The following is a 25,931-nucleotide window of genomic DNA, read 5'->3' on the forward strand; positions in this document are numbered from 1 at the left end:
CATAAAATATAATTCACCTGCAACAGGATATACATATGCTATTCGACCGATTGTATGATATTGTTTTCTTGGTATCCAACATTTGTTACGATCGTCCCACACAAATTTTGTTGGAAATTCTGTATAAGTTAATTCAGAACCGGCTGAGTAAATTGAATTTGCTTTAAACCATCTAGTGAGTGTTGTATCCTCTGTGCTTTTTACTTTTAATATTGATTGCAGAGATTGATGTTCATTAAAGATAACGTTTTGTTCTGAAGGCATATGAATAGCTAAATGTTGTACAGCAGGATGTCGAGAATGGATTGGATATTCAAACAATCTCCATATGGATTCGTGTGGAGTTAAATAACGGCAATTAAGATAGGTTGCAATTTCATCGTTTAAGTTTTGATGTAATAAGATTCGAGCTCGATCTGGGCCTTTATTAATATATTTAAATAAATATTTAATCAACATCGATTGAGAACACAATTCAACATTAATATGAGCATTATATTTTAATAACAAATTTCGATTATAAGGTACAACAAAATTATTTCCAACTTGTACTTTATTTTTTACTACAAATTTTGTATTATCATTACGACGTTTATATATTGAAGGTGCATTTGTTTCGTATATAGTATTTGTGTTATATGGTTTTGGAAAAAATTTTGAACATTTGCCATTTCGCATGCAAGGAGATTTAGAATTTATTTGTCCACAGGGTCCATGAATCATAAATTGACTGACAATTTCAAAAAGTTCTGGATCAGTCTTTTGGTCTGGTAATTCTGCTGAAATAATAGAATCTATATCAGCTGCTGTATAACATTTGTAATCTTTTTTTAACCAAAATAACATATGAGCATGGGGAAGCCCTCTTTTCTGAAATTCTATTGTATGAACATCTGCTTCAATTTCTCCAAAAGGTTCTCCAGATTTAATATACGCAATCATATCTTGTAATTTTATTCTAAATATTCTTGCAATTATATCTGGTCTATCTTCTGTTTGATATTGTGGTATGTTTTGAAAATATCGTTCTATTTCAATCCATTTGACATTGCAAGTAAAAGTTATAAATAAATCAGGATTACCATATTGTCTGCAAATTGCCATAGCATCTTGATAATTGTTAATCATATATCTAGGACTTCCTGTATGAGAGCTTGGTAAAATAATTTTTTGACCCAAATCACTTACTTTATTAATTCCAGTTGAACCTGCATTACAAATATCTTTATAACTCTCAATACGCAAATTTTTTTGGTTTTGTCTAATCCAATGCAAACGACTTCAACAGTTGCATAAGCATCCACTAAATATTGTTGAAATAATCGTCCACCTTTTAATAAAGTGCTCATTTCATTATTTCTATCTTGAAGTTGATATGTAATAAAAGCGCTCATTGATATATTACGTTTTTTTTGTCTATCATTTCGTCCAATTTGTTGCATTGGTAAATTTGTTCTATATCCATCTTCACCATATGGAAAAAGTATTGGATATTGCAATGACATATATTTTGGATGTACTTTAGAAACACGTTGTAAATTTCTGTTATTTGATTCAATAATTATATCTCTATTTGAGTCATATTCTCCAATGTCGCCAACTATTAAACCACTAATTTCTTCACTTACTGGTGGTTCATATTGTTTACTATCAGCAGGTTGACGATCTAGTATAGTCAAATTTAATGAAGGCAAAGACTGTGTTTCAAACTTGTTTCTCATTGTTCGAAATTCTTTGACCAAATCATTGTTTTCGTCAAACATTTTTATAAGTCCTTCTACAATATTTGGTTTAATATTTGTATTAACATGAGTAGGATCAATAGCGTTAATTCGATTTGAAATCTCATTTTTTGTATCATATATATATAATTGAGCATATTTAGGACATTCTCCCGTAGAAGGTAGAACGGAACCCATTAAATGATGTACTTGACCACTTATTTTAAAAACATAGGGACCTAATCCAGTATTAATAGTTTTATCAATCGTTGCTCCCATCGATGTAAAAGAAAACATTGAATTATATATTCTAATATTTTGTCTAAAAACTTTGCTGTTTGAACCATTATTTGGATCTAATAATTGTTGGAGGAGATTTGGAGCTTGTTTTGACAACTCAATTTTGATTTGACCTTTTTTACAGCAGTTTGTATAAATGAGAGGTGCATTTGAAGATGATTGTTTAAGAGCTTCACCAGACCAAAAATTCGCATTGCAATAATTGCATACATGAATATTATCACCCGAATCCTGATATTTCATAATCAATCCTACAACAATAATATTACATTTGGTGAGTAAATGTATGTACATATTTCCTTGATACAGCAACAACAAAAATTTTACAAAAATAACCTTTTCTACTTTTCTGATATGATGCCTGACCAAATGAGCGCGAACAATCATCTGAATGTCAAATATCACATAAATTAGTAACAATGATGTTAAAAATTACTGACACTGTAAATGTAAAGTCATGATGAATGCAAAAAATTATACATCTTATTTGATCAACTTGAATTAATTCAAACAAAACATATTATCCAATGTTTTTAAAAAGTGAATCAGCATGTAAACTTATGTATTATACCTGTATTACTGACATCTAGATTTTCATAGTGAACTGAACTTTCATTCAGCAGCAGAGTGTTGTTTTGTTCAGCAGTTTGAAATCTTCTATTCAAGTGTTCAGAACTGTAGTTTTTCTCTGTTACTGCAGCCTCAGGCACTATAAAAAATATTTAGAGAATGTTACACAACTTGAAATCATCAACAGAATACATTCAATTTAAGTATATACATACCACGTCTTGCCCTTTTTGATCTTCTTTGATGCATTGCGTCTGTACTAATACCACCACTATCAGTTTGGGCTGTCATGGCACAAAAAATTTCACCATTGTTTGCCTCTTGTATCTGTGCTTCATGATTAAGACTTTCACCATCATTTCGTTGTAACAATCTTTTTCCTCTTTTGTATCTCATATTAGACGCCATAACTACATCGAAAAATGTGGATAACTTAACCTTTTAACGCTGATATCTCAGACTTTGAAAATAAAGGGAAAAGAAAAGGAATAAAAATTAAACATGACTTGAAACTATTTCTATAATTAAACCTGAATCTGAAATAGTAAAACAACTTGAGTCCACACTGTTCCAAAGCTCTGCAAAATGCACACAAAGCAAAAAGTAATTACAAAATTCAACAAATAAACACCAAAAAGAGGAGGACTTAAATTTTCAGTTTCATAAAAACACAGAGTGAAATCAAAAACAAAATGAAAACAACAAACGTAGCAAAACAATGTTTCTAAACAAAATTAATCACAGTATAAGATTCCTGGAATTACAAAATCCAACAAATATGAACACCAAAAATAATTGGACTGAAATTCTCACTTTGATAAAAAGCACAGATCGAAATCCAAAACATTATGAAAACAATAAAAACCACAAAATAATGTTTGTAAACAAAATGAGTCGGAATCAAAAATCTTTTTTTATATGAGTTGTATACCAACCAAACAGTGAGTAAATTTATTCTAATCAACCTAAATAGAAGCAATCTTAAATGGTCCATAGTAAGATTTTAATTTTGAGAAAAGTCTATACGTCAACAGACTTCAAACATTATTAAATATGTATACCAACAATCTGACCCAAAATTCAGTTGAAATAAGTTTGCAACATCTACACAAAACAGTAAGTACAGACACATGACAATTCATTCATCACAATTGATTCAAACAATGTTCACAATATGAATTAAGAGCACACACCTATAGAAGGACTCGACGTTAAAATAGCTGTAAGCAATATGCAGAGGAACAGCGGGATGAAAATCACACATATACTGTTTTGCATAGAATCCAGAAAACCTGAACAAAACAACAATAAAACGTCAACAGTAATTAATATTAAAAGAATAACAATTGCAATTAAGTCCACAAATACACAAATCAGAACAATCTTTCATAATAGAAGAAAACCCAAAACATACAAATTTTAACAAAATGAAAGGTAAATCCACAATTGTGCAAAGAAATACAAATGAAACAGTAGATGAATTGACCAATGCAATATATTTGAATGAACAACCTATAGGAATAAAAAATAATGGAATGCTAGGAATAAAAAATACTTTATATACAAATATCTCCTCCTTGCTCCACTAATATATTATCATTTGAGGAAAAACAACCTATAGGAGGGCTTCCAACAATTCTCTGTATTGCAGTTTCTCCCTTTGCCCACAAACAAAAAAAGATAAGCAAAAAGGAAGAAGATTAAACATAAATACAGTTTGGTATTTCCAAGGTTATCCTTAGTTGTGCATTACATCCAACGCTGTGCCTAGTTGAGGATCTTAGAAAAGGGCTATGCCACTGAAGTGTTAGCAGCTGCTGGCATGGTTCTACTTTGTAGGATTTGTGATATGATTTCATGTTTCTAATATCAGTCGCGCACTCAAAACGTAGCACTAAAATATTATAATCAAATCACTAACATATTATATCCAAAACTAAAAACACTAAACTTCAAAGAATAATTCAAATATATACTCTATACATCCTAAACCTAAACCTTGAAACGCTATGCACTTGATTAAGCTGACATTTCTATAAATTGTTTTAAATAAGAAAAGTAAACTGATCTCAAAAGAAAATCAACCACCAGTGTAACCATACAGATAATTGAGACTTATAGAGTGAGGTACCGAATATCAGAATACTGTGACCTACAGAATCAACAAAGCTTTTCAAATGGCCAAACACTATAACTTTACCACAAAAACTAACCAAAAATCAAACTCAAATTAGCCAGGCCACTAAAATGTGAAACTCCGACACAAACAAAACTGCTAAAAAATTAAAACCCCAATCAGTTCATAACCAATGAAAGCAGAAAACAAAATCAAAACCAAACCCATTGTACCCCAATCAGTTCTAACACAGATAGTTGACATAATTGAAATTGCGTGAAAAGAAAAAAAAAACCTCAAAGGGGAGAGGGCAGGTTTCCTGTACGAAATAGAGATATTGTCAAACAATTACGTCACCTGAAAAGACAATACGAAAATCAACTACCATATACTGCTAACCCCAAAATCATATCGCTAAAAGTTATCCCAATGTCTAGTTTCTCTTTCTAAAGTACTAACACGAACAAAAGAAAAAAAGCAAGAAAGAAATATAAAACAAAATGTTTCACTCTTGATTTTAGACTCTAGAGATTTGCCCAAAAGACGCAAGAAAAAAATATAAAACAAAATGGCTTACCCTTGATTTTAAACTCTAAAGCTTTGACACTTTAACTGCTGTTTTGTTTTAAATCTGCACAAAAGCAGTTGGTCAGGGAATAAAGAAACTCTGGTTTCCAACTGGACTGGAATGCAATTGCATTGGAACGCGAAATAAATATGCAAACCAAATGAATTTTCACAAAGAAAGACGGGTCTTTTTCTGCAGTGGAATGCCTCACCGTTCACAAAGAAACTGTGGGTTGCGACTGGATTGGAATATGAAATAAAGCAGAAGTAAAAACCGAATAATCATAAAGTTAAAGCTTGTCACAATCCAAGAAAGAAATATTAAAAAAATGCTCCACCTTTTATTTGAAACTCTGCAGCTTTGACACTTTAGTTGCTATTCTGTTTTAAACCTGCACAAAAGCAGTTGGTCAAAAAAAAAAAACACAGCATATATAACCGAAAAAAAAAAAGCGAGAGAGAAAACCAAGAAGGTGAAGCATTATGAATTTAGCATATCAGTAGTAGTTAAGCAAATTTATTAAGAAATTCAATAGAAAAGAAAAAACCCACATAGCAAAATTCATACTGAATCGGAATACAACCAAAGAACAGATCAAACCAAAAACCCATAATAACACAATATTCAGATGCAAGATGGGGCTTTCTAGACTTATATCCCAACTATCATTGTCAACTGCATTGATAATATTAATTGCATAACTCTTGATCTCGACTTTTCTGAACCTTTCCCCAAGTCCAAAACAAAATTCTCTTCAGATTACTAAGTCCTAAGCTGTATATGCTTCTACTCCTAAAGAAGGTACACTTGATCAATCTAAACCGAAGAATCTACCTATTCAAAAACATCATGCCACCATTTTTTGAAAACATGTATAATAGAAAGGAAAAACAAACAATTATTTACACAAAGGATAGAAATATCTGAGAGCTCAATCCGAATTCCATTCTTCGTAACTCCATTATGAAACCTAAACTATTATATGACATTCCCAAAAATTGTAACTTCAGCTGAAACTCTGACAGAAAACCAAAAACCAATTTGACCAAATGAATTCCCAATTTTGATCACTCAATCACACAACATTGATCATTTGTACATAAGTTATCAATTACTCCATAGTTTTTATATATGTAAACACACAGATAAATATATACACTAAGATTCTTATCCACAAAAGTGGATACACGATTAGAAACATAGACGAAATCACATAGCTTTGTTTTAACAATGAAGGTGAAATAAATGACAAATCAACTTAAAGTATAAAAGCAAGCAAACATCATTACATTAACATAAACGTACACATAGCAGATAGAGGGGTGTTTGTGTATCAGTGTATATAATGAAATAGATGTATGTAGAGAGTGATTACCTGGTTGTTTTTTTCTTCCAACAGAGTGATTAAAGTTGCAATTCCCTGATGAATATCTGTTTCCACAAAAAGAAATGCTCAGAAACAATGTTAATACTTTTGTTACATATAGTTTCAAGCATAATTTGTCATATCATAGTATACGAAATAAATTAAATTTGTATTCGTATCATTCACAATTAGATTCATATACAAATTAATGAATGATTTCAAATTATGAAAGATAAAAACCATACCTTGAAGTTCTTGCAGTGAGTTACCCAGATCTGAAACTGTAGAACCCACAGAATCTGCAGAAGATAAAAATTGATATTAGTTGAAAACTAAGAACAACAAATAATTCAATACAAATTGCAGCACACAAAAAGTACAACTTTGAATTCTGAGATTAGCAATACAATCCGAGTTTCACAGCTGTTCAAAAGTAAAAAAAAAATAAACCAAGATTATGATACAGAATAACACTATGGACAGAAACAATTGAATTGAATTTGTTTTGGTTAAGAAAACAGACAAATAGGAAGACTTTTCAGTCATGTGAATCACAAACATTGAAAATTTGGTTAATCAAAGCTTCAAATTCTGGAACCTTACCGATTTGAATCTCTATTATTCTTCTGTAGATATTCCAGCCAACAATATTGACAACTGCGGAAAACAACCAGACAACAAATCAACCCAAGAACCAAAATCCAACGAAAAAACTCAACCCCTAAAATCTAACTAAATCAAAGCTTCAAGCTTTGGAACCTCACTGATTTCAACTATTCTAGAAGGAAAACAATTGACCAAGCTGATTGTAAAATTCTTGCATATATATTCAATCAACCAAGCATGTAAACAACATCAGAATAGAAAGCCCAAATATTCAACAGATGATAAAAATAAAAAAAACAGATCAATTCACAATCAAAAGCCTCTTACATGAGATCTATTTCGAAATCACAAAAAACACAGAACGATTCAAGCCACAAATCCAATACCTTGCAACCAATATATTGTCACCGAGATCTTCTCCTTTCCTCTCTTCTTTCCTCTCTCTTCTTTCGCTTTTTCTGATGTTGATGTAAACCACTCAATTCCAGACCCGATCGTGATACCTATCCAACACTAACAAAAGCAAGGACGAAGTCGACTTTTCCACCACCTTGATATTCTCCTCGAACAGTGAGGACAAACACGCCTTTTCCAACTCTAATGAACAGTGTAACAGTAAACTCACCCTTTATATATAGAATAATGTAATTTTCTAATAGAAAATCTCTAGCTTGGGTCTTTTAGGCCCCAATTGTAACAAAAAAAAAAAAAAAAAAAAATTTAGATATATGATTAGAAGCTCTGAAAAAAGAAAAAAAAAAAAAAAAATCACGTGCTGCTTCTAAATTCTAATCCAAAAGCCATCGATTGGCGCGAAACCCTGTGAATGCCAAAAGACGGCCTTAGTTTAGGGTTTTAGCTGTAAAAGCCCCAAATCCCAAACCCCTCTCGGGCCGCGGCTCTATGAAATCCTCAGTCTCGGCCATTACCCCTACCCCCAACATGGCCTTAGCCTCCGGTCTCCGCCTCTCTTCCTCTATCCTCCGTTACCGCCTCCCTGCACCGCTCAACTCCACCCGCTTCTCCGGCCTCCGCCACAGCCTCTCCAACCTCCGTTTCCTCTCAGCTTCCTCCTCTCGTACTAGGCCCCAGCTCCGCTCCATCAAAGCGAGGCCCCGCGACGACGACGACAACCTCCTCGCAGGCGGCGAGGGGCAGAATGGGAATGGGAGCGTCCTTGTCAAGGACTCAGACGAGAGAATCGTTCGTGTTGAGCTCCACAAGGAGGCCACCGATGCCTACATGGCCTATGCTATGTCTGTACTGCTCGGCCGTGCCCTGCCGGACGTTCGCGACGGTCTTAAGCCCGTGCACCGTCGCATTCTGTAAGTCGCTGTTTGGTTCCTCAGAAATGTAGTGTTTCAGGCAAATATAAGAATTAAATTCTCATAATTAGTCTGCTTTGTGATTTATGTATTTTGTTTCCTGAAACTACAGGTATGCAATGCATGAATTGAGGCTTTCGTCCCGAAAACCATTCGTGAAATGTGCTAGAGTTGTTGGAGAGGTTCTAGGAAAGTTTCATCCTCATGGAGACACTGCTGTGTATGATTCCTTGGTGCGAATGGCTCAGGTAAATGGACCATTTCCTATTCATGAACAATTAAGGTTATTCGAGACGAGTGTAATAGTATAACACTGATGTGCCCTCGATTGTTCTAATTTTACATTCTATTGAAATGTGTGGGTAAAACCAATTGATGGACGTGTAATATATTATTTACCACAAACCAATTGTTTTGCCTGCAATTTTTATTGAATTCCTGTCTACATTTCCATCTAATTTCTCTCTATTTCTGGATACCCCAAAATTTTGTTCGCAACTTTTATATTTATTTGTTTATTTTTTATCCCCACTCCACAACTTCTTACAAGTAGAATGAAGCATGTGCTGACCTTATGGGACTCAGAGGCTATGGGGATTTTCTGTAGTGTAAAGAGTATTGTGTTCAAGTCTCTTCGGGTGGTATTTTTGGAGACAAATTACATGAACTTTACACTGGATGATATTTGGGAAGCAAATGTTCCATATATCCCTTGTGTTTATTTATTTATTTATTTTTCTTTTTAATAGGGAGGCTTTTAATCATTGTTATATGTACAAGTAGGTCGAGGAGACTGCAGCCATAACTTTGTTATCCAGTTGAATAGGAGTGTTGGGATATCTTCTGTCTTTGTTTGGGTTGTTGTGTTAACTTTTATGAATATTTTTTTTTGATGGAATAGAGACTTGTTAGAGTCTAACTCTATGTTAAGAGAGCAAGAAGTTTAGGTTCTTTGGTGTTTGTGGCTGGAAAGAAACAGCGTCTTGAGGAATTGGACACTCAATTCGGAAATAAAAGCTCAGTATTCATGGTAGAAACAGGCTGCACACTTCCTCTTTCTGTTTTCTCCTTTTCCTATGTATCTTCTACTACATTGGGTGATGTCTTCTTGACATCCTTTCAACCAAGTTCTTTTTCCTTATCTATATACATAAAAAATTCCTTCTTTCAAGTAACTCCAGTCTTTGGTCTACTGCATTTACACTAGGGGGCCCATAGTCATGTGGAGATTCTCTTTTCTCTATGTACACCAGGGTGATGTCCGCTTGACATCTTTTCAACAAAATTCTATTTATTTTTATGAAAGAATCCCTTTTTTCAAGTAACTCCAGCTTTCTGGATTCTACTCCATTTGCCTTTTCAGTTTTGGTTAAGGTTTACATTATTGAAAGGTTTAAACTATAAAAGTTCTATATAAGAGGTATTATGATGTTGAGGAAATATTGGCAGATATGATGATATTGATAGTTGTCAATCTACATAAATACAATGGTCATACCAAGTCATATGAATAAAATAGTTGGAATTGTATTTTGAAATTGAAATGCACGTCCCTTTTGAGCTTGGTACTGTCCATCCATGAATGGGATAGTTAGTATCAACCTGATGACAATGCAATAATTTTATTTCCTTTCACACGATAAGCCAGTTTCGTGAGCAATTATATATTTACGCAAAGCCTACTTAATACTCCAGTGTTAGGGTAGGTTTGTGTTGGAGTTGAAACTCACTGGTAGGGTAGCTGGGTGTTTCTCTCAATCTTCTCTTGAAGTTACTTTTGAGTCCAGCCGGATATTGGGTGAAATCTGGTAAATTTTTTAAATTATCCATGGATATTGATATTTCCTTTATATCAGTACAAGATCAGAAATACTGGAGAAATATCGAGCTTCACTGTGCATATTTTATTGGTGACTGAAAAGATAGATATATCAGGATACAGCAGATATTTCAAACTTATTCAAACATATTACTTCATCTTTTCTAACCAAAGTTTACTTACACTCTTCTGATTCCTTTAAATCTCAATTTCCAGGATTTCTCTTTACGATCCCCACTGATTCAAGGGCATGGGAATTTTGGTTCAATTGATGCTGATCCTGCAGCTGCCATGCGTTACACAGAGTGCAGATTGGAGGTATGTTTATAAATTACTTGTAACTCAAACATCATATGGATGCTGAAGTGCTATTTTCATAAGTATGATCTGGAGATGAATTCTAAGATCTTTCTTTTCCAAAAGTGGTCAACCTCTCTCTCTCATTATGGATGCTGAATTGCTATTTTTATAAATATGATCTGGAGATGAATTCTAAGATCTTTCTTTTCCAAAAGTGGTCAACCTCTCTCTCTCTCATTATGGATGCTGAATTGCTATTTTTATAAATATGATCTGGAGATGAATTCTAAGATCTTTCTTTTCCAAAAGTGGGTCAACCTCTCTCTTTGTCTCTGTCTCTCTCTCTCTCTCTCTCTCTCTCTCACTCATTTGTTTTTTAGTAAACCTTTTAGTTTTCGAAAAGGTAAAAATCTTGTTCCAGATATTTTACTTCAAGCATTGCACATTCGCAGAATGTGAACAAGTTGCAGTGTGCTGGAGTCTGATGCAAACTCAAGGAGTGTAGGGAACCTGCTCCAAAACCTTTTTACTATTAATTTTTTTTCCCCCAGCATGTAGTGCTTTTTCCAAATAGCTGTGCCACAGTTAGTTGTCCAAGTAAATGTGAGATGATAAATAGTTCCCCTCAATTATCAATAATAACTATTAAAATGAAAATCACGAATGCTTTCTTCTCATTGTTCAGCCCCAAAAAGATCTGTTATTGCTGCCTACTGCCTAGTATATTAACTTTGCTGGCATTCTTTGGTGCATTAATAGTTTGATCAGTCCGTGTTTTGCAATTTACAAGAATATATTGATCTTAATTAATCATTAACTATGTAAAATTTATGTTTGCAGGCGCTGACCGAAGCAATGTTGCTGTCAGATTTAGAACAGGATACGGTCAGAGCTGTTTTGTGCATTATCTAGTCATAAAGCTATACTGCTTGCTCCATCAATGTTTTTGTGAATAAAGTGCTTCATTTGTTGCAGGTTGATTTTGTTCCAAACTTTGATAATTCACAAAAAGAGCCATCGCTTTTACCTGCTCGCATTCCAAATTTATTATTGAATGGTTCTTCAGGGATCGCGGTATTTTTCTTAAGTTCCATCATGTTTGACTAGTAAATGCAAAATCTGTTTTGTTCTCTTTCTTTTAATTGTATATCTTCTATACACGTGCTACATGTGGGTGAAACAATTGTCAGGTTGGCATGGCAACAAATATCCCTCCGCATAATCTTGGGGAATTGGTGGATGTTCTTAGTGTGTTGATTCATAATCCAGAAGCTACAGTAAGTGATGAGACCTTTATGCTTTTAAGTTTATGTTATGTGTTTAAATTAGTTTTTATTTTTATTTTTATTATTATTATTATTATTATTATTATTTTTTTTTTTTAGTAATGGATTCGTCTTTTGAATTGGTTCATCATCATGGCTGTTCTTTTTACTATGAAAGTTAAGGAAATAGTAAGCCAATCAATTAAAGATATAAACCCACAAAAAAGTGTATCCACGATAAATATGTGACCAAAGCCTTCCATGTTGTTGATTTTTGGTTTCCCCTGTGACAGCTGCAAGAATTGCTGGAATACATGCCAGGACCTGATTTTCCAACTGGAGGAGTGATTATGGGCAACCTTGGGTAAATATTTTTAATTTTTTAATTTTTAATTTTTTCAGTTGGAGGAGTGGTTATGGTTTCATTTAACTAGATAGCTTTTCTGTACAGTTATGCTTGTGTAATCAATAATGTTTTGGCATATGTCTATGTGGTCAAGTATCTTAGAGGCATATCGAACTGGGAGAGGACGTATTGTGGTCAGAGGAAAAACTGATATAGAATCTCTTGATTCTAAAGGCAAGCGAAGTGCAATTATCATAAAGGAGGTAATGTTTATCTTGGTCTTCTTGTCTGGTTTGCATTAAATATGCATTCATACTTTCATAGTGATTGATGCTTTGTGAATTAATCAGGTCCCTTACCAAACTAACAAAGCAGCTCTGGTGGAGAAGATTGCACAACTTGTAGAGGATAAGGTGATTTAACTGTTGTATCACCCACATGATATTTAGCTTTTGAGGTCATAGATGGTTCTTGTTTGCTTTCTGCTGTTTTGTTGTTTTCTTCTCCTTTTTCATGTTTGTTCTTTGTCCTTTTTTGCTTCAGATTTTAGATGGCATTAGTGATATTAGGGATGAGAGTGACCGCACTGGAATGCGTGTAGTGATTGAGGTATGTTTTTTTTTTTCTCAATCCTTTGCTGGTCTGTGCATTTTGAAGCTTTTAAATACTAATATTCTAGGAGTTCGCATACTTTTGTCTAAATGGATCAGTAAAAGACTGTTTGCAATTGGATAATGATTCTATGATTTCTATCTCATCCTCTTTCAGCTTAAGCGAGGATCCGACCCATCTATTGTTCTGAATAATCTATATCGCCTCACATCTCTCCAGTCCAGCTTCAGCTGTAACATGGTTGGGTAAGTGATATCTTTCTCAATATCGACATATGGGCAGACATACAAGATACTGGCCTTTTGCCTTTTCATTGGTCTATATTAGTGTTTTCAAAGGAGTTGGTTGGGTGCGCCTGAGGAGCTAATTGGGGCGGGGTGGCAGGAATTTGCCTTTGGCTTTCTGTAAATAGGCAGTTTGCTCAGAATGAGTATGCCTTTCTCTGTGAGGCCACATTTTTTTCAGTGGCATTTCTGCAATCTGCAATGTTTTTTTTTTTTTTTTCCTTCTTTTTCTGCAGTGAGATCTGACGTTGAAGATCTTTTTTGTCTTTTGAAATCTAGGCAATAAGATCACTCTTTTAGTTTTTTTTCTGCCTATCCTCATAGGTGTCGTTTCATTTAAGTCGTATTTTTGAAGGAAGTGCCATTCTGTTTGCTAAGAACAGACTTCTTCTGCAAAAAACTGCATTTGTAATAAACCATCTGATTGGTGACTTTATTCCTTCTGATGAGTTTACTGTTCTCTGATTTCTCATTTATTGAACTACTGTACTCTCTTGGTTTAACTTTTCTGCTCAAGTTATGCATCTAACACTTATTACAGATTTTCATTTAGTATTTTTGTCTGTACACAGTATTCTCAACGGTCAACCTAAACTGATGGGTCTAAAGGAATTGCTGCAGGTGACTACTTAAGTTTCCTGTTAAAAATATATATGTAAACACCCGCCTACAGATTTGTGTGTGTGTGTGTGGGGGGGATAGTATTTAAGTCGCTTCTTTTGCTTGACCAAAGAAAATGAAATTACCGTTTGTGCTTATATGTGTAGATTATTTTATCCTTAATGAGACATGGTTAGCGGGTTTAAGGCAAAAGTCAGAACAAGACTTATATGCTTAGGCTTCATTTACTTCAGAAAGAAATCTCTTGAGGACAAATGTTCTAGTAGAAAACTGTGAAAATCTTCCCCCTTTTTTTTTTGTGGGGTGGGGGGTAAACTTATATTTTTTATCTTCTCGGAATGTTGTGATTTGTTCATTCTGATAGGGATTTTTCTCGAGTTGATAGTTGACCTCATCATTATTCAAACATTATTGCCTTGAGAAAACTTATGTTCACGAAAGTTAAGGCAATGCTTATATACACTGAAAAGGTTGTCTGTTCCAAAGAGTTTTTTCTATTTTACTACATAGTATCTAAGACAAACAGACTAGGAACGTTATGTCAAAAATCAAGCTTGGAAGTAAATGCACAAGATCTGTTTCAACTTCAAGAGATCATAATAAGATATTCTTGCCTTGTGCTTTATGTCAGCTGCATCATGCAAAACTGTTGTGATTACAAGTCAGCTAAAGTTTTCAAATTCCATACATCTCGGTTGTAATATTCAATGGGCCCTTTTCTGTTCCTGCTTCTAGTTATCTAGCCACAAGTTTTCATTTGTAAGATATCTGATTGGTGGACAATGTTTATGATTTGTTTTTGTAGTTTTATTCATTCCATTTGGAAATTGAACCACTAGAGTTAATGGAAGATGTTTTATGTAGTTTTCACCATTCCCTCATTAATTCCTTTTGTTATGGGTGTGTATGCAGGCATTCCTAGACTTCAGATGCTCTGTTATTGAGAGACGTGCTAAATTCAAACTTTCACAAGCACAGGACAGAAGACATATTGTTGAGGTATACTCATTAGTTTACTATTTTCTTTTAGCATTTATTTCCCTAAGTTTTCCTGGTACTCGTTTATTATGTGGTTGCATGTTTTCCATAAACCAAGTCTCATATCTTGAGAGAAGATTTGATATTTTACATTGCTTTGAAATTGTTTGAGCTGTTTTTTGTGCATTGTTGTGTTATTGTTACTATTTTACCATATCTATATTTATGGTACTGCACTATGGAGGGGTGGTCCTTTGAACTTTCATATTTCAAATTGTTGAGGGATAAATTGTGCCATTCAAGCACTTTGTACATATGTTTCTGTTCTGCGTTGACTTTGTCATCAACACATATTAAAATTTATCTTCTTCTTTACATAGGGTATTGCTGTAGGCCTTGATAATCTGCAAAGAGTAATGCGTATAAGTTTGGAAGCTTCTAATAATGCAATTGCATCATCTCTTCTAAGAAATGGTGAGCTCCTCTGTGCCCTGAAGTTTTCTCATCTCTTTTCATCTCTGTTCTTTAAATATGATATAGTAGGTTTTGGTAACCTGGTGGTGCGTTGAGAAGAAAAGAAAAGCCCACTGGGGGTCAATGTATCAGTTGGCATACATTTGAAAGAAAAGAAAAAAGAACTGATAATGCAACAGGAGTTTCTCATTTTCTTTGATTAATTTTTCTGGTATAAAGTGGAATCTATTAGTTTTGACACGATGTTGGATATTTGGGCACTTATCTTGGAACTAGTGCAATAAAAGTTTATTGACACTTGTCTTCATCTTGCGTTCAGTAGATTATAGTCTACTGTTAATTTAATTTGGGGTCCATCTTGTCTTGTGGTGGTTTTATTTTTTTGTTGCTTTACTTCTTTTCAGCAGTTTCCTTTGTTATCTTTCCTTGAATACGTTGCAGTCTTCGGGTAGAAATTTAAGCATGCCTAAAATTTTTTGTTGTTCCATGTGCAAGATTGGCCTGCACAGGAGGGAGTTTGTTATATAGAATATTCCTTGACATGTTAAGCTTTATGGGTCTAGATGTTTAAGCAAACATTTCCTGCACATGATCGGGCCCATTTGACCGGTGTGTTTTGGTTTGGTTTTGGGGGTTTTTTTTTTGTTTTGGGTGGGGGGGAGTTCGGGGTTGGGCTTGGGTGTGAATGTGATGAAGAACACGAGCAGAATATTTTAAGTCAGGATTTGGAAAGTAGTTCAAATAAATCTAGGCTTTTATTATTAGGATTATTTCTTTAGTATTTTTTTAAGCATAGGGATATTCCTAGTTATTCTAGAATTATCTGTGCCTCCCTATATATAGAGGCCTTTGTAGTCTTTTATTTTCAGATTGAGATGAATAAAAATTGAAAGCTTTCGAGATTGCATCAGAATGTTATACATCTAATTGGCCGTCACATTTGAGGAAGCATGTTGAGAATATAATTAGAAGCTTTGCATCTACAACTCAAGTATACCAATCAGATCATGGGCCTCTTCATCCATTTGCCAATTAATTTGGTGTTGGATGCTTTAACTTTAACAACTACAATGGCAGGTTCAATCAAACAGATGAAACCTAACTTCTATTCATAATAATATGTGAAGCCATATGAATGTAGCTGGTAGATTCTTAGACTTACATGGTTACATTCCTTTGCTGATTTTGTCGTTTTCCTTATACCTTATCATAAATATTATTTATCCATTTGTTCTTTGTATTATTTAATTAGTTGGGGCAGCTGTTTTTCAGCAGTAAACATGGGTTGAAAATATTAATATCCTCTTATGTTTTATTTATTTATTTATGTATTTTTTGCAGAGTTCAACCTTTCTGAGAAACAAGCTGAGGCAATATTAGACTTCAACTTCAGAAGGCTTAATGTTATGGAGGTGCAATAGTAATCCTATGTAAATGCAATTTTTGTTTGCTTGGTGTCAGATCTAGGATCAAAGTTTCAGCTAAAATCCCAATTCTCCTTGTTGTGCAGAGGAAAAAGTTTGATAATGAAAGTGAATCGTTGAAAGAGCAAATTTCAAAATTAGAAGAACTATTGTCAAGCAAAAAACATATATTGCAGGTATAGTTGAAATTGTATATGCTTACCAATGGAGCGGTCCATTATATGCTTATTTTCAAGAATTCAATTACTGGGATATACCTGTTCATGCTGATTCAGATATATATTGGTTGCCTTTGTTTTAATATCCATTTACAAGTTTCTCATTTTTGATAAACACCAAGTGGCTACATTGTATTGCGAGGATTGCAATGCAATGTTGAAACTAACTTGTTAGGACAACCACCTGTTTGGTTGTTTCCTCATCTTATTGCTCTTGTATATAAAATGAATAGCATTAATTGAATAAACTTCAGTTGCTGATAATCTCCTGGCTAAGTTTGGCATTATAGCTGGAAGTTAGCTCACAGATGTTGGTTCCAGAAATTCATATAGGACTAGGTTTTCTTTAGTTTTCCTTTTATTAATCGATAATATCTTAACCGTTTGGCATTACGAACATTGGACTGATGAAGTAGCTGGAACAGATGCACTTATTATTATTATTATTATTCTTTTTCTTTCAAAATTCTTGAATTGTTTCTTACAGTTCATTGTAGGTGTTATTTTTCTGTCCACACTAGAATTAAAATCCTAAAAGCAAAAACTTTTTATTTTTTTTATATTTTATTTTCTACCAAAGCTTAGAATCTTCACTCTTCAACCCATTGCTATCATTGGAGTTGAGTTATTGTCTTGGAACAGTTATTGTTTTAGGATATTTTATGTAGACCAGGAATTTTATTTTCCAACCGGACAAGTTTTCCGTGTTTCCGTGTTTACTGTCATTCAGTAATGTTTTGCCAAAATATTGTTGTCATAGTAATTCTGCAATGCAATAAATTTCACATCTTCAGGTTTTATCATGCCAATATGAAGCATATTTGTTCCTACGTATGCTATATATTTTTATGCTTCTAACACGAGCTATAAGAAAAACAAAATCAGCTAAATCAAGCTAATACTAAAAACTATTGTACTGCAATAATTTTCAGTGATGTCCGGCAGAGTAATTGCATGGGAAAAACATGCCTGGTTGAAATGGGAAATATTTCTGCAAAACCTTAGTGGTACTTATCATTTGTTTTATATTTGGTTTCTTCATTATCTTGTTACTATATTTTTCGGCCGAGTTTTGAAAATAAATGCACTAAATTATGCAAACATATTTTATTCCCGTCCTGTATTTTGCTGATTCTTGTTGTTGTGGTCAGAGTTTGTTTTATAATGCTTAAATAGTTTTAAACTCCTCTCTGTGTACATTATTTCCGAAATGCAAATCTTATCAAGTTGATTACGAACTTTATTGCCTTGCTCCCATAGAGGATGGCTAGAATTTCATTTGATTGGGTACGAGTCAGCTGTTGGATGTTACGTAGATTGAACTTGATATGAAACAAAAAATAAAGTGGTGTACCCTGTACAGTCGGTATTATTGTAGCGTATGTCCCATTGTCTAGGAATGACTTCTAAACGTTCTTAGTACGAGTATCCCATTATCTTTACTATCTTACTGTTCATATGCACTCCAATTTCATGTAACAATTTCTTTTTCCTTAGATTGAAGTACATGCTTATTTACTTTTTATTTCTTGTTTTTTTCAATCAGGTGGTTGAACAAGAAGCAATTGACATAAAAACCAAGTTTGCTAGTCACAGGCGTTCGATGCTGGAGGAAACGGATGGTGGTCAACTTGATGATATTGATGTTATTCCAAATGATGAAATGCTTTTGGTATAGGCCAATACATGCTTTTGAGGAATTTTATATGGCCCCCATTTCGTTTTCGTTTTGCAAATAGGCTACATGCATACTTAAGAGTCATTCATACTTAATGCATCATTATAAGCTCCTAAGAACTAATCCTTCCTCAATTTTCCTTTGCATATAATTATCAGGCCTTCAGTGAAAAAGGGTATGTTAAGCGGATGAAGCCTAACACGTTTAATTTAAGAGTCATTCATACTTAATGCATACTTAAGAGTCATTCATACTTAATGCATCATTATAAGCTCCTAAGAACTAATCCTTCCTCAATTTTCCTTTGCATATAATTATCAGGCCTTCAGTGAAAAAGGGTATGTTAAGCGGATGAAGCCTAACACGTTTAATTTGCAAAATCGAGGTACCATTGGTAAATCTGTTGGGAAATTGAGGGTAAACGATGCAATGTCAGACTTTATTGTTTGTCACGCACATGATCATGTTTTGTACTTCAGGTACCTCCTCTCTCTCTCTCTCTCAGCATAGTGGGTAATTGTAATAGAACTATTCAACATTTTGAGACATATATGATTAGTTCAAAGATTGGTTCTATAAGGCTCTAAACGCCCTTTTGTGTCAATAAGCTTCTTCACTGCCACAACCAAGGAAGTTGAGAATATGCACGTAATAAATCCTGTGTCTTTATTTTTTTTTCCAAAAGAAAAAAAGAACAGGAAAAGTTAAAACAGAATAGAAAAGGCTTGATTTCCATGTCTTATTTTATTCTCTAAATTGCTACTTACTTTCCAGTTTCCACCCCATGACTTATTTTTAAATCTACTGCATGAAATGCTAAGCCATCCATCCCATCCCATACAATAGGCTGCATAATAATTTGCATTTGGTTCCTGATTAAGATTGTTATCTGTTACAAATTGAGTTGTTTGTTTTTCTAGATTGTACTCGCAACATGCCTGGCATTTATGTGGTTAATTGTCTGATTTGGGACAAAAAATAATAATTGTGCAGTGATAAAGGAACAGTCTACTCAGCTCGTGCATATAAAATTCCTGAGTGCAGCCGCACAGCAGCTGGTACGCCACTGGTTCAGGTAATTTATCTTCTATCCTAGTAAACAAGCTCTTTTTGTAGCAATTTATTTCATATAGAGCAAGATTCTTGTTTTTCTTCAATTATGGATCTTAATGTGTTTATGTTGGAGGCAGATCTTATCTCTGTCAGATGGCGAGAGAATTACATCTGTTATTCCTGTGAGTGAGTTTGCTGGAGATCAGTTTTTACTAATGCTTACAGTGAATGGCTACATAAAGAAGGTGTCTTTGAGTTCTTTTTCATCAATCAGGTCAACGGGAATCATAGCAATTCAATTGGTTTGGCTTCTTCCCAGATTTATTGTTGTTTTCTGTTGATGCATAAAGTTGTCCTTTGATTCACAGCTCAGTGTTGACGTGACAGGTCCCTGGTGATGAGCTGAAATGGGTCCGTTGCTGCACAAATGATGACCTTGTAGCGATGGCATCCCTAAACGGAATGGTCATCTTATGTTCGTCTGATATTGTAAGCTTACTTCACTTTGTTGACTTTGTATGTAGTTCAAACCAGTTTGTATTATTATTATTATTATTATTGAAAAAATTATGAAAGAACAAGAACTTTGGCATGCAAAACTGCTGTTTTTTTTTTTTTTTTTCTCCCCTATAGTGGTCGAGTAGTGTGGCATGCAAAATTCAGTTGTCATCATGAAAACTGCTTTTTCCCTGCAATACTACTTTCATCAATCTTCCAAGAAATGATGAATTGTCATCATGAAAGAACATGGACTCTGGCATGCAGAATTGTTTTTTTTTTTTTTTTTTTTTGGTTCCTGTATTGGTGTACAAAAATTGGTGTGCAAGTAAGGGTGTACAAATTACTTGTTTAGCATAGACTAAGCTTAAAGTTAGAATTTGTTAAGGTAGCATTAAATACAATCTTGTTGTTTCAATCTTGGTAGAGAACTAGTACAACGGTACAATCTTGTTGTTTCTCATTATGATACTGTTAATTCAACCTGAAGGGTAGTTATACTTGTAACTTGGCTTCTTTTGATGTTCATCCTTGTTATGTACCAGATTCGAGCCCTAGGCAGGAACACTAGGGGTTCTGTAGCCATGCGACTTAAAGAAGGCGATAAGATGGCAAGCGTAGACATTATACCAGCAGCTATGCGGAAAGACTTGGAGAGGGTGTCAGAAGCACCAGAAAGCACGTAAGTCTTTAAAACTAACATGTCTTCTCATCATTGATTAGCATCGTACTAGTCTTAAGGGTGCCTAGGTTATTGGGCTGCCAAAACATATGAATATAAGTGCTTCTGGTTGGATGTTTGGGCTGCTTTTGCCCAATCTGAGTGGCAACTCACTTTTTAGGACAGGGAGAGAGGAAGGAAGAAAAATGAAGAATAAGCTAGCATTCAGATCTTAATATGCCCAATGATCAGTGCTTTTGCAAATTTTAAGAGCATTACATTACACTATACTTTGACCCGTTCAGTGTCTAGGTGCACTCAGATCAACTTTGTTTACAGAATTTGGGCAGATTATATCAATGTCCATCGTGTATCTAGAAAGTAGCTGATGTGATGAATAGGTGGATTTTTGGAAAGAGACAGAAGGAAGAATTAAGGATATTTAGGTTAGGGGTGGAATAGCTCACCTAAGGGAGAATTACTTGACATAATTTTGTGATTTGCTTTCAAGACTTTCAGTAAGTTGGGATCAAGAGAGTTTAAAGTTGGTTTTACTCTCCTAACATACTAACACACTGCAACCAAATGATTTGATATATGCATGTTCTATTTTGTTTCTTCAAAGGAATAATCTTTATATTCTGTTATGTGATTTTTGAACAGGGCTAGAAGTCTGAAAGGCCCGTGGTTGTTGTTTGTGTCTGAGAATGGATATGGAAAGCGTGTTCCCTTGAGCAGATTTCACTCTTCCCGTCTGAACAGAGTGGGTCTGATAGGTTACAAGGTATGATTTTCCTAATATAAATTTTTTGGTCCAAATAAAGATCACGAGAATGTACAAAGATTGTTTTTTTTTTTAATTCAATGGCTTAAGATCTGTTGGGTTTATGTTGTTTTCACTGCTCTATTTCAGTTTTCTGCGGAGGACCGATTGGCAGCAGTTTTTGTGGTTGGATTCTCTGTGGCAGGTAATGTTGCTAAAACTAGTTTCTGTTTTTTTCCATGTCTTTAAGCATTTTCCTGAACTCATTTTAATTAAATTAAATTAACAGAGGATGGTGAAAGTGATGAACAAGTGGTCCTAGTAAGCCAAAGTGGTACTGTGAATAGAATTAAGGTGCGGGATATCTCAATACAGTCCCGCTATGCAAGGTAAGTTTTGAACTCGTGCTTTGGGGGCTTATGATCTGAAATTTATTGGTCATACTTTTATGTGCATGATTTGCATGTATGATGGACAAATCCATATTATCACATCTAGTGGTTGGACAAATCCATATATAATATATTTTTTTTATCAACACATTTTCCAGGGGTGTTATTTTGATGCGACTCGATCTTGCTGGAAAGATTCAGTCTGCTTCATTAATATCAGCAACAGATGAGGTGCCAGAGATTGAAGTTGATGATGAAGCTGTAATTCATGGTTAAGTAGATGTAGATCCAGCTAGACTAACATGTTTTAACTGGGAACACTACATTATGATCTACATTTTTCATTTTTGTCATATGAATGAAGGCTTAGTTTTGGTGCATCATCCAGCACATCATCTAAATGAGCCTGAACTGAAGTCTTTTTAGCGGTTTAGGTGGAACATAGACTGCGGTGGAAGTCATTTTGGTCGCATTGTCAAGCTCGTCATCCTCTCTTGGCGATATGAAATTTCACCAACCATTTTGCTTTGTAGGCTGTATAGTAATGCAAATCTGTACAGATAATAGTGCTATAAATTTGAGATGATTCTAATGAGAATAGTGTATTGAAACTTTCTTTCTCATCTGTCACAACTTATGGTTTTCTTTTTCTACTCACTGTTCTTTTCATTTCCTTGATCTGTCTTACGGAATTCGTAGTTCTACTATTTAGGCAATATAAATGTAAACAAAAAGGACATGATGCTCTTTTGCATTTCACTTATCTCCCGCATAAGGAAGGATGACTTATTTCAAGGGGCCTGCCATCTCTCACTCGGTTCAAACTGGTCCATGGATTTGAGAGTCTTCATACCATTAACCCTGTGACGTGCGAAATTCGTTCTCATAAATTGAGGTGCACCTTTCAGCTGGATCCCTTCTGTCTAAATGAAGGAAAATGCAAGCATTCCAGTCTAAAATTCTCATATAATAATATGAACAACCCCAAATATAGGATTTCCGAGACAAAATCTTAAGATAATTGTCTGCAGTCAGAAAGCCGTTGCTTCTTTAGGACATGCTTAAATAATGCTGTACTTAACCCCCCCCCCCCCCCCCCCCCCCCCCTTTTTTTTTTTTTCATTTGCCTCGTTAAATGCTTCTTTAGGACATGCTTACATTTTATCTGGTGGCCCGGAATCAAATTTAAGCTTTTCCATATATGAATTTCTATTGCAGGAGATCAAAACCTTCCTTCACTCCCTCTTCTGTATTGCAAAACTGTGTCTTCCAAAATTTGGTATAAAAAGAGCAAAGTACTCAAAAGAAAATTAAATTCGAGTATAGATGGCACATGGGGTGGTAAATATACCCAAATTCCAACCTGTCTTTTACCATCTTCAAATCTCAATTCGCTGGAAATGCACTAATACATAGTCTGCATTCTAATTTGAGAATGCTTATGAGAACTCAATCCGGCAAACTACCACTAGAAAGCTGCCCCTGATGATGTAACCAGATCAGTGTCATCTCGCAGCCACCAAGAATGTAATGAAGCCCTGAACTATATGGCAGATTCACAATTTATTTACGCTGAGTATCTACTTTTTGTGTTGAATGATCAGACGAAAGAAAAAAGAATATACAACGCTAAGAGTTGAATAACCAGCCCACCAAGATCTTGTACATGACAACCGTCACTGAAGCACTGTTTTAAGACTGGGATGATGTACGTGGAATTCGATGAAAATTAGAATTGGACGAGCAATGGACATATAAATTAAACAAAATGCTTTGTAACTAACAATTTTCATATTATACCCTTGATTTTTAAATCTATGTTTCCAAACACCAAGTATAGCACTCCTTGAATAGTCACCATATCCAAATAGGAAAAGAGTTTGCTAAGCAGGAAACCAAGCAAAAATTTGTCAAAGGAATAACTAGATAGATTTCCTGTGATGTTTCCCAGGAGAAATCTACTTAAGCACTACCTTTAAAGAGACTTGTGTTTTGCAAACATGAAACCACATAGTTCATTGGCATTAGTGCAAAGACTAGAGATAGCCTACTCTTGGAACACAAGAGGCTACTCACATTTTCTTTTCCCGATGCACGACAACAACCCGGGAGTCACAAAATCAGTAATGCCTGCAGTAATTGTTGAAGGCCTCATATTAGTTATGGTTTTTCATGAGGAACTATACACATTTCACCGAGAAGAATATATACTATTAAGTTGTAATAACCAAAGAGAGGAATGCACACCTCATGAAAGATATGAAAACAATCAGTCAGCTTCAAGGGCAGCAATTTCATATCTGACTTCTTCCAAATGTTCATTTATAGCAGTCACAGAATCCTGCACTCCTCGAATGGCTTCCTTGAGATCATTATCATACTGGGCGTTGGCTTCTGCTTCTTCAGTTCCAGCCGCTTCTGTTATCTCATGGAGATGCACACACTGATGCTCCATTGGTTTCTCAAATCTGCAATTTTCATGACTCACCGAGGGTCTACCAGCCTTCTTCAACAACTGAAGTGTCGCCGTCTATAACAAACAAAAAGCACACACAGTCAGTGTTACCCAACAATCGAGCAAAATCCCAATCAAAACAGTAAGAAAGGCCCTAAGCATACCAGGTTCAATTTCTGCTTCTCATGCGTCTGGACAGCTCTGAGGAGATGGGCCAAATCAAGTCTGCCATAATCAGGACCCAGAAAAAGCGATTCCATGTGAAGGACTTGTCTAGAGCAATCGTTGAATTCCTGGGTGACGTCGCCGCAAAGCTTTTGATAGGCGGACTCGGCAGAGGAAGATGATGAAGACTCCATATAGTGGGCGAACCCCGTTCTGAGCTTGGTGTATGCTTCTGCTCTGCGCTGCTGAATTTCAAGAAATTCGCGAAGCAATTCAACGGTGGACACCTTCTTCGCTTCTTCTTCTTCTTTTTCTTCTGCTTCCATTACTGCGTCGCCGTCACCGTCACCGTCACCGTCACCGTCGCCGTCGTCTCTAATTGTTAACTTCTTCTCAAATTCTTCCATCAGGCGATTTGCCCTAACTCCTCTTTTCCGTTCCTGATTTTATGAACCGAATTGTTTTTTCTATGGACGAACACTGAAATTTGACTCAGTTAAAGAGACTGGGGCCATAAACCGAACCGGGATCATGAACCGGTCGAACAGACGAACACTGCACCGCTTCCTAAAAACAAAAGAAACAAAGATGAAGGCATCGATTCGAACCGTTTCAATATGGTCCGGATCTAGTTCAGCAAATAAACCGATTGACTCAGATTATAAGAATCATATTTTATTTAGGTTAATATTAAAAATAGTTAAATACTGTTTACTACCTCAACTTTTACTCAAAAAACGGTTCAGTCCATATCATTTTAATTTCACACGTTTACTCCTTGTACTTTCAATTTTGAACTAATAGGTCTATTCTATTACTCTCCATCCAAAATCTCCGTTAAGTCGATAAAGTGGCAATCATTCTGCGTCAAAATGTCTATTTTACCCTCATTTTTTTTTCTTTTTTGTTTGACCCTTTGTTTGTCTCTTTTTTTTCTGTGCTCGACGAGGACGAACTCCTCTTGCTCTTTGTTGCAATACCCATGAGGCCATGAGACGCGACACCTCCAAAGCCAACCAGCCCCATCATACGGCTTGGGATCTTCCTCATCTCTCATAGCATCTTCTTCTTGTTACTCTCACTCCTTCTCTCAGATGGGACGATCTGGGTTTCGAGGCGGAGGGAGAGATCTAGGTCGGGGACGGAGGTGAAGCTGGTCAAGTCGAAGTTCTCCGGCAAACTCGTCTTCATCCATGGTCCATGGACTCTCCGATTCCGCTTTTCCGTTTGGCTCAAACGCCGTCGTTCAAGTCCAAGTTCAATTCTTTACCCCTCTCTCTCTCTCTCTCTCTCTCTCTCTCTCTCATCCTGTGCATTAAGTACATGCAAAAGTTCAGTGCTTTTTTATTTTGT

The 25,931-nt window shown here is 35.1% G+C and overlaps 3 protein-coding genes across 3 annotated transcripts; 1 reads left to right on the top strand and 2 right to left on the bottom strand.

Annotated features, from left to right (window-relative positions):
- Window positions 1-1,184: 1,184 nt before the first annotated feature.
- Window positions 1,185-7,713, bottom strand: LOC133716283 (uncharacterized). The gene is made up of 14 exons (XM_062142989.1): window positions 7,634-7,713; window positions 7,245-7,298; window positions 6,887-6,940; window positions 6,651-6,706; window positions 5,613-5,666; window positions 5,285-5,338; window positions 5,003-5,064; window positions 3,785-3,883; window positions 3,122-3,169; window positions 2,807-3,001; window positions 2,593-2,730; window positions 2,358-2,408; window positions 1,521-2,272; window positions 1,185-1,208 (listed from the first exon to the last, which is right to left on the bottom strand). The coding sequence occupies exons 8-14, from the start codon at window positions 3,867-3,869 to the stop codon at window positions 1,185-1,187; spliced, it is 1,293 nt and encodes a 430-aa protein (XP_061998973.1). The 5' UTR covers window positions 3,870-3,883; window positions 5,003-5,064; window positions 5,285-5,338; window positions 5,613-5,666; window positions 6,651-6,706; window positions 6,887-6,940; window positions 7,245-7,298; window positions 7,634-7,713.
- A 343-nt stretch (window positions 7,714-8,056) lies between these two features.
- Window positions 8,057-22,609, top strand: LOC133714839 (DNA gyrase subunit A, chloroplastic/mitochondrial). The gene is made up of 26 exons (XM_062141097.1): window positions 8,057-8,572; window positions 8,685-8,820; window positions 10,608-10,709; window positions 11,532-11,576; window positions 11,667-11,765; window positions 11,882-11,968; window positions 12,250-12,320; window positions 12,457-12,565; window positions 12,653-12,715; window positions 12,846-12,911; window positions 13,071-13,159; window positions 13,771-13,819; window positions 14,732-14,818; window positions 15,178-15,271; window positions 16,613-16,683; window positions 16,782-16,871; window positions 18,460-18,585; window positions 18,913-19,070; window positions 19,585-19,666; window positions 19,782-19,946; window positions 20,032-20,133; window positions 20,688-20,824; window positions 21,467-21,587; window positions 21,717-21,771; window positions 21,856-21,955; window positions 22,117-22,609. The coding sequence occupies exons 1-26, from the start codon at window positions 8,151-8,153 to the stop codon at window positions 22,232-22,234; spliced, it is 2,844 nt and encodes a 947-aa protein (XP_061997081.1). The 5' UTR covers window positions 8,057-8,150; the 3' UTR covers window positions 22,235-22,609.
- Window positions 22,610-23,717: 1,108 nt separating this feature from the next.
- On the bottom strand, window positions 23,718-25,200 carry LOC133714840 (uncharacterized). Its single transcript, XM_062141099.1, has 3 exons — window positions 24,578-25,200; window positions 24,206-24,488; window positions 23,718-24,088 (listed from the first exon to the last, which is right to left on the bottom strand). Exons 1-2 carry the CDS (start codon window positions 24,983-24,985, stop codon window positions 24,228-24,230), a joined length of 669 nt encoding a protein of 222 aa, XP_061997083.1. The 5' UTR covers window positions 24,986-25,200; the 3' UTR covers window positions 23,718-24,088; window positions 24,206-24,227.
- Window positions 25,201-25,931: the final 731 nt, after the last annotated feature.

Source organism: Rosa rugosa, chromosome 6 (assembly GCF_958449725.1).
Source record: "Rosa rugosa chromosome 6, drRosRugo1.1, whole genome shotgun sequence".
In the NCBI taxonomy this organism is placed as follows: Eukaryota; Viridiplantae; Streptophyta; class Magnoliopsida; order Rosales; family Rosaceae; genus Rosa; species Rosa rugosa.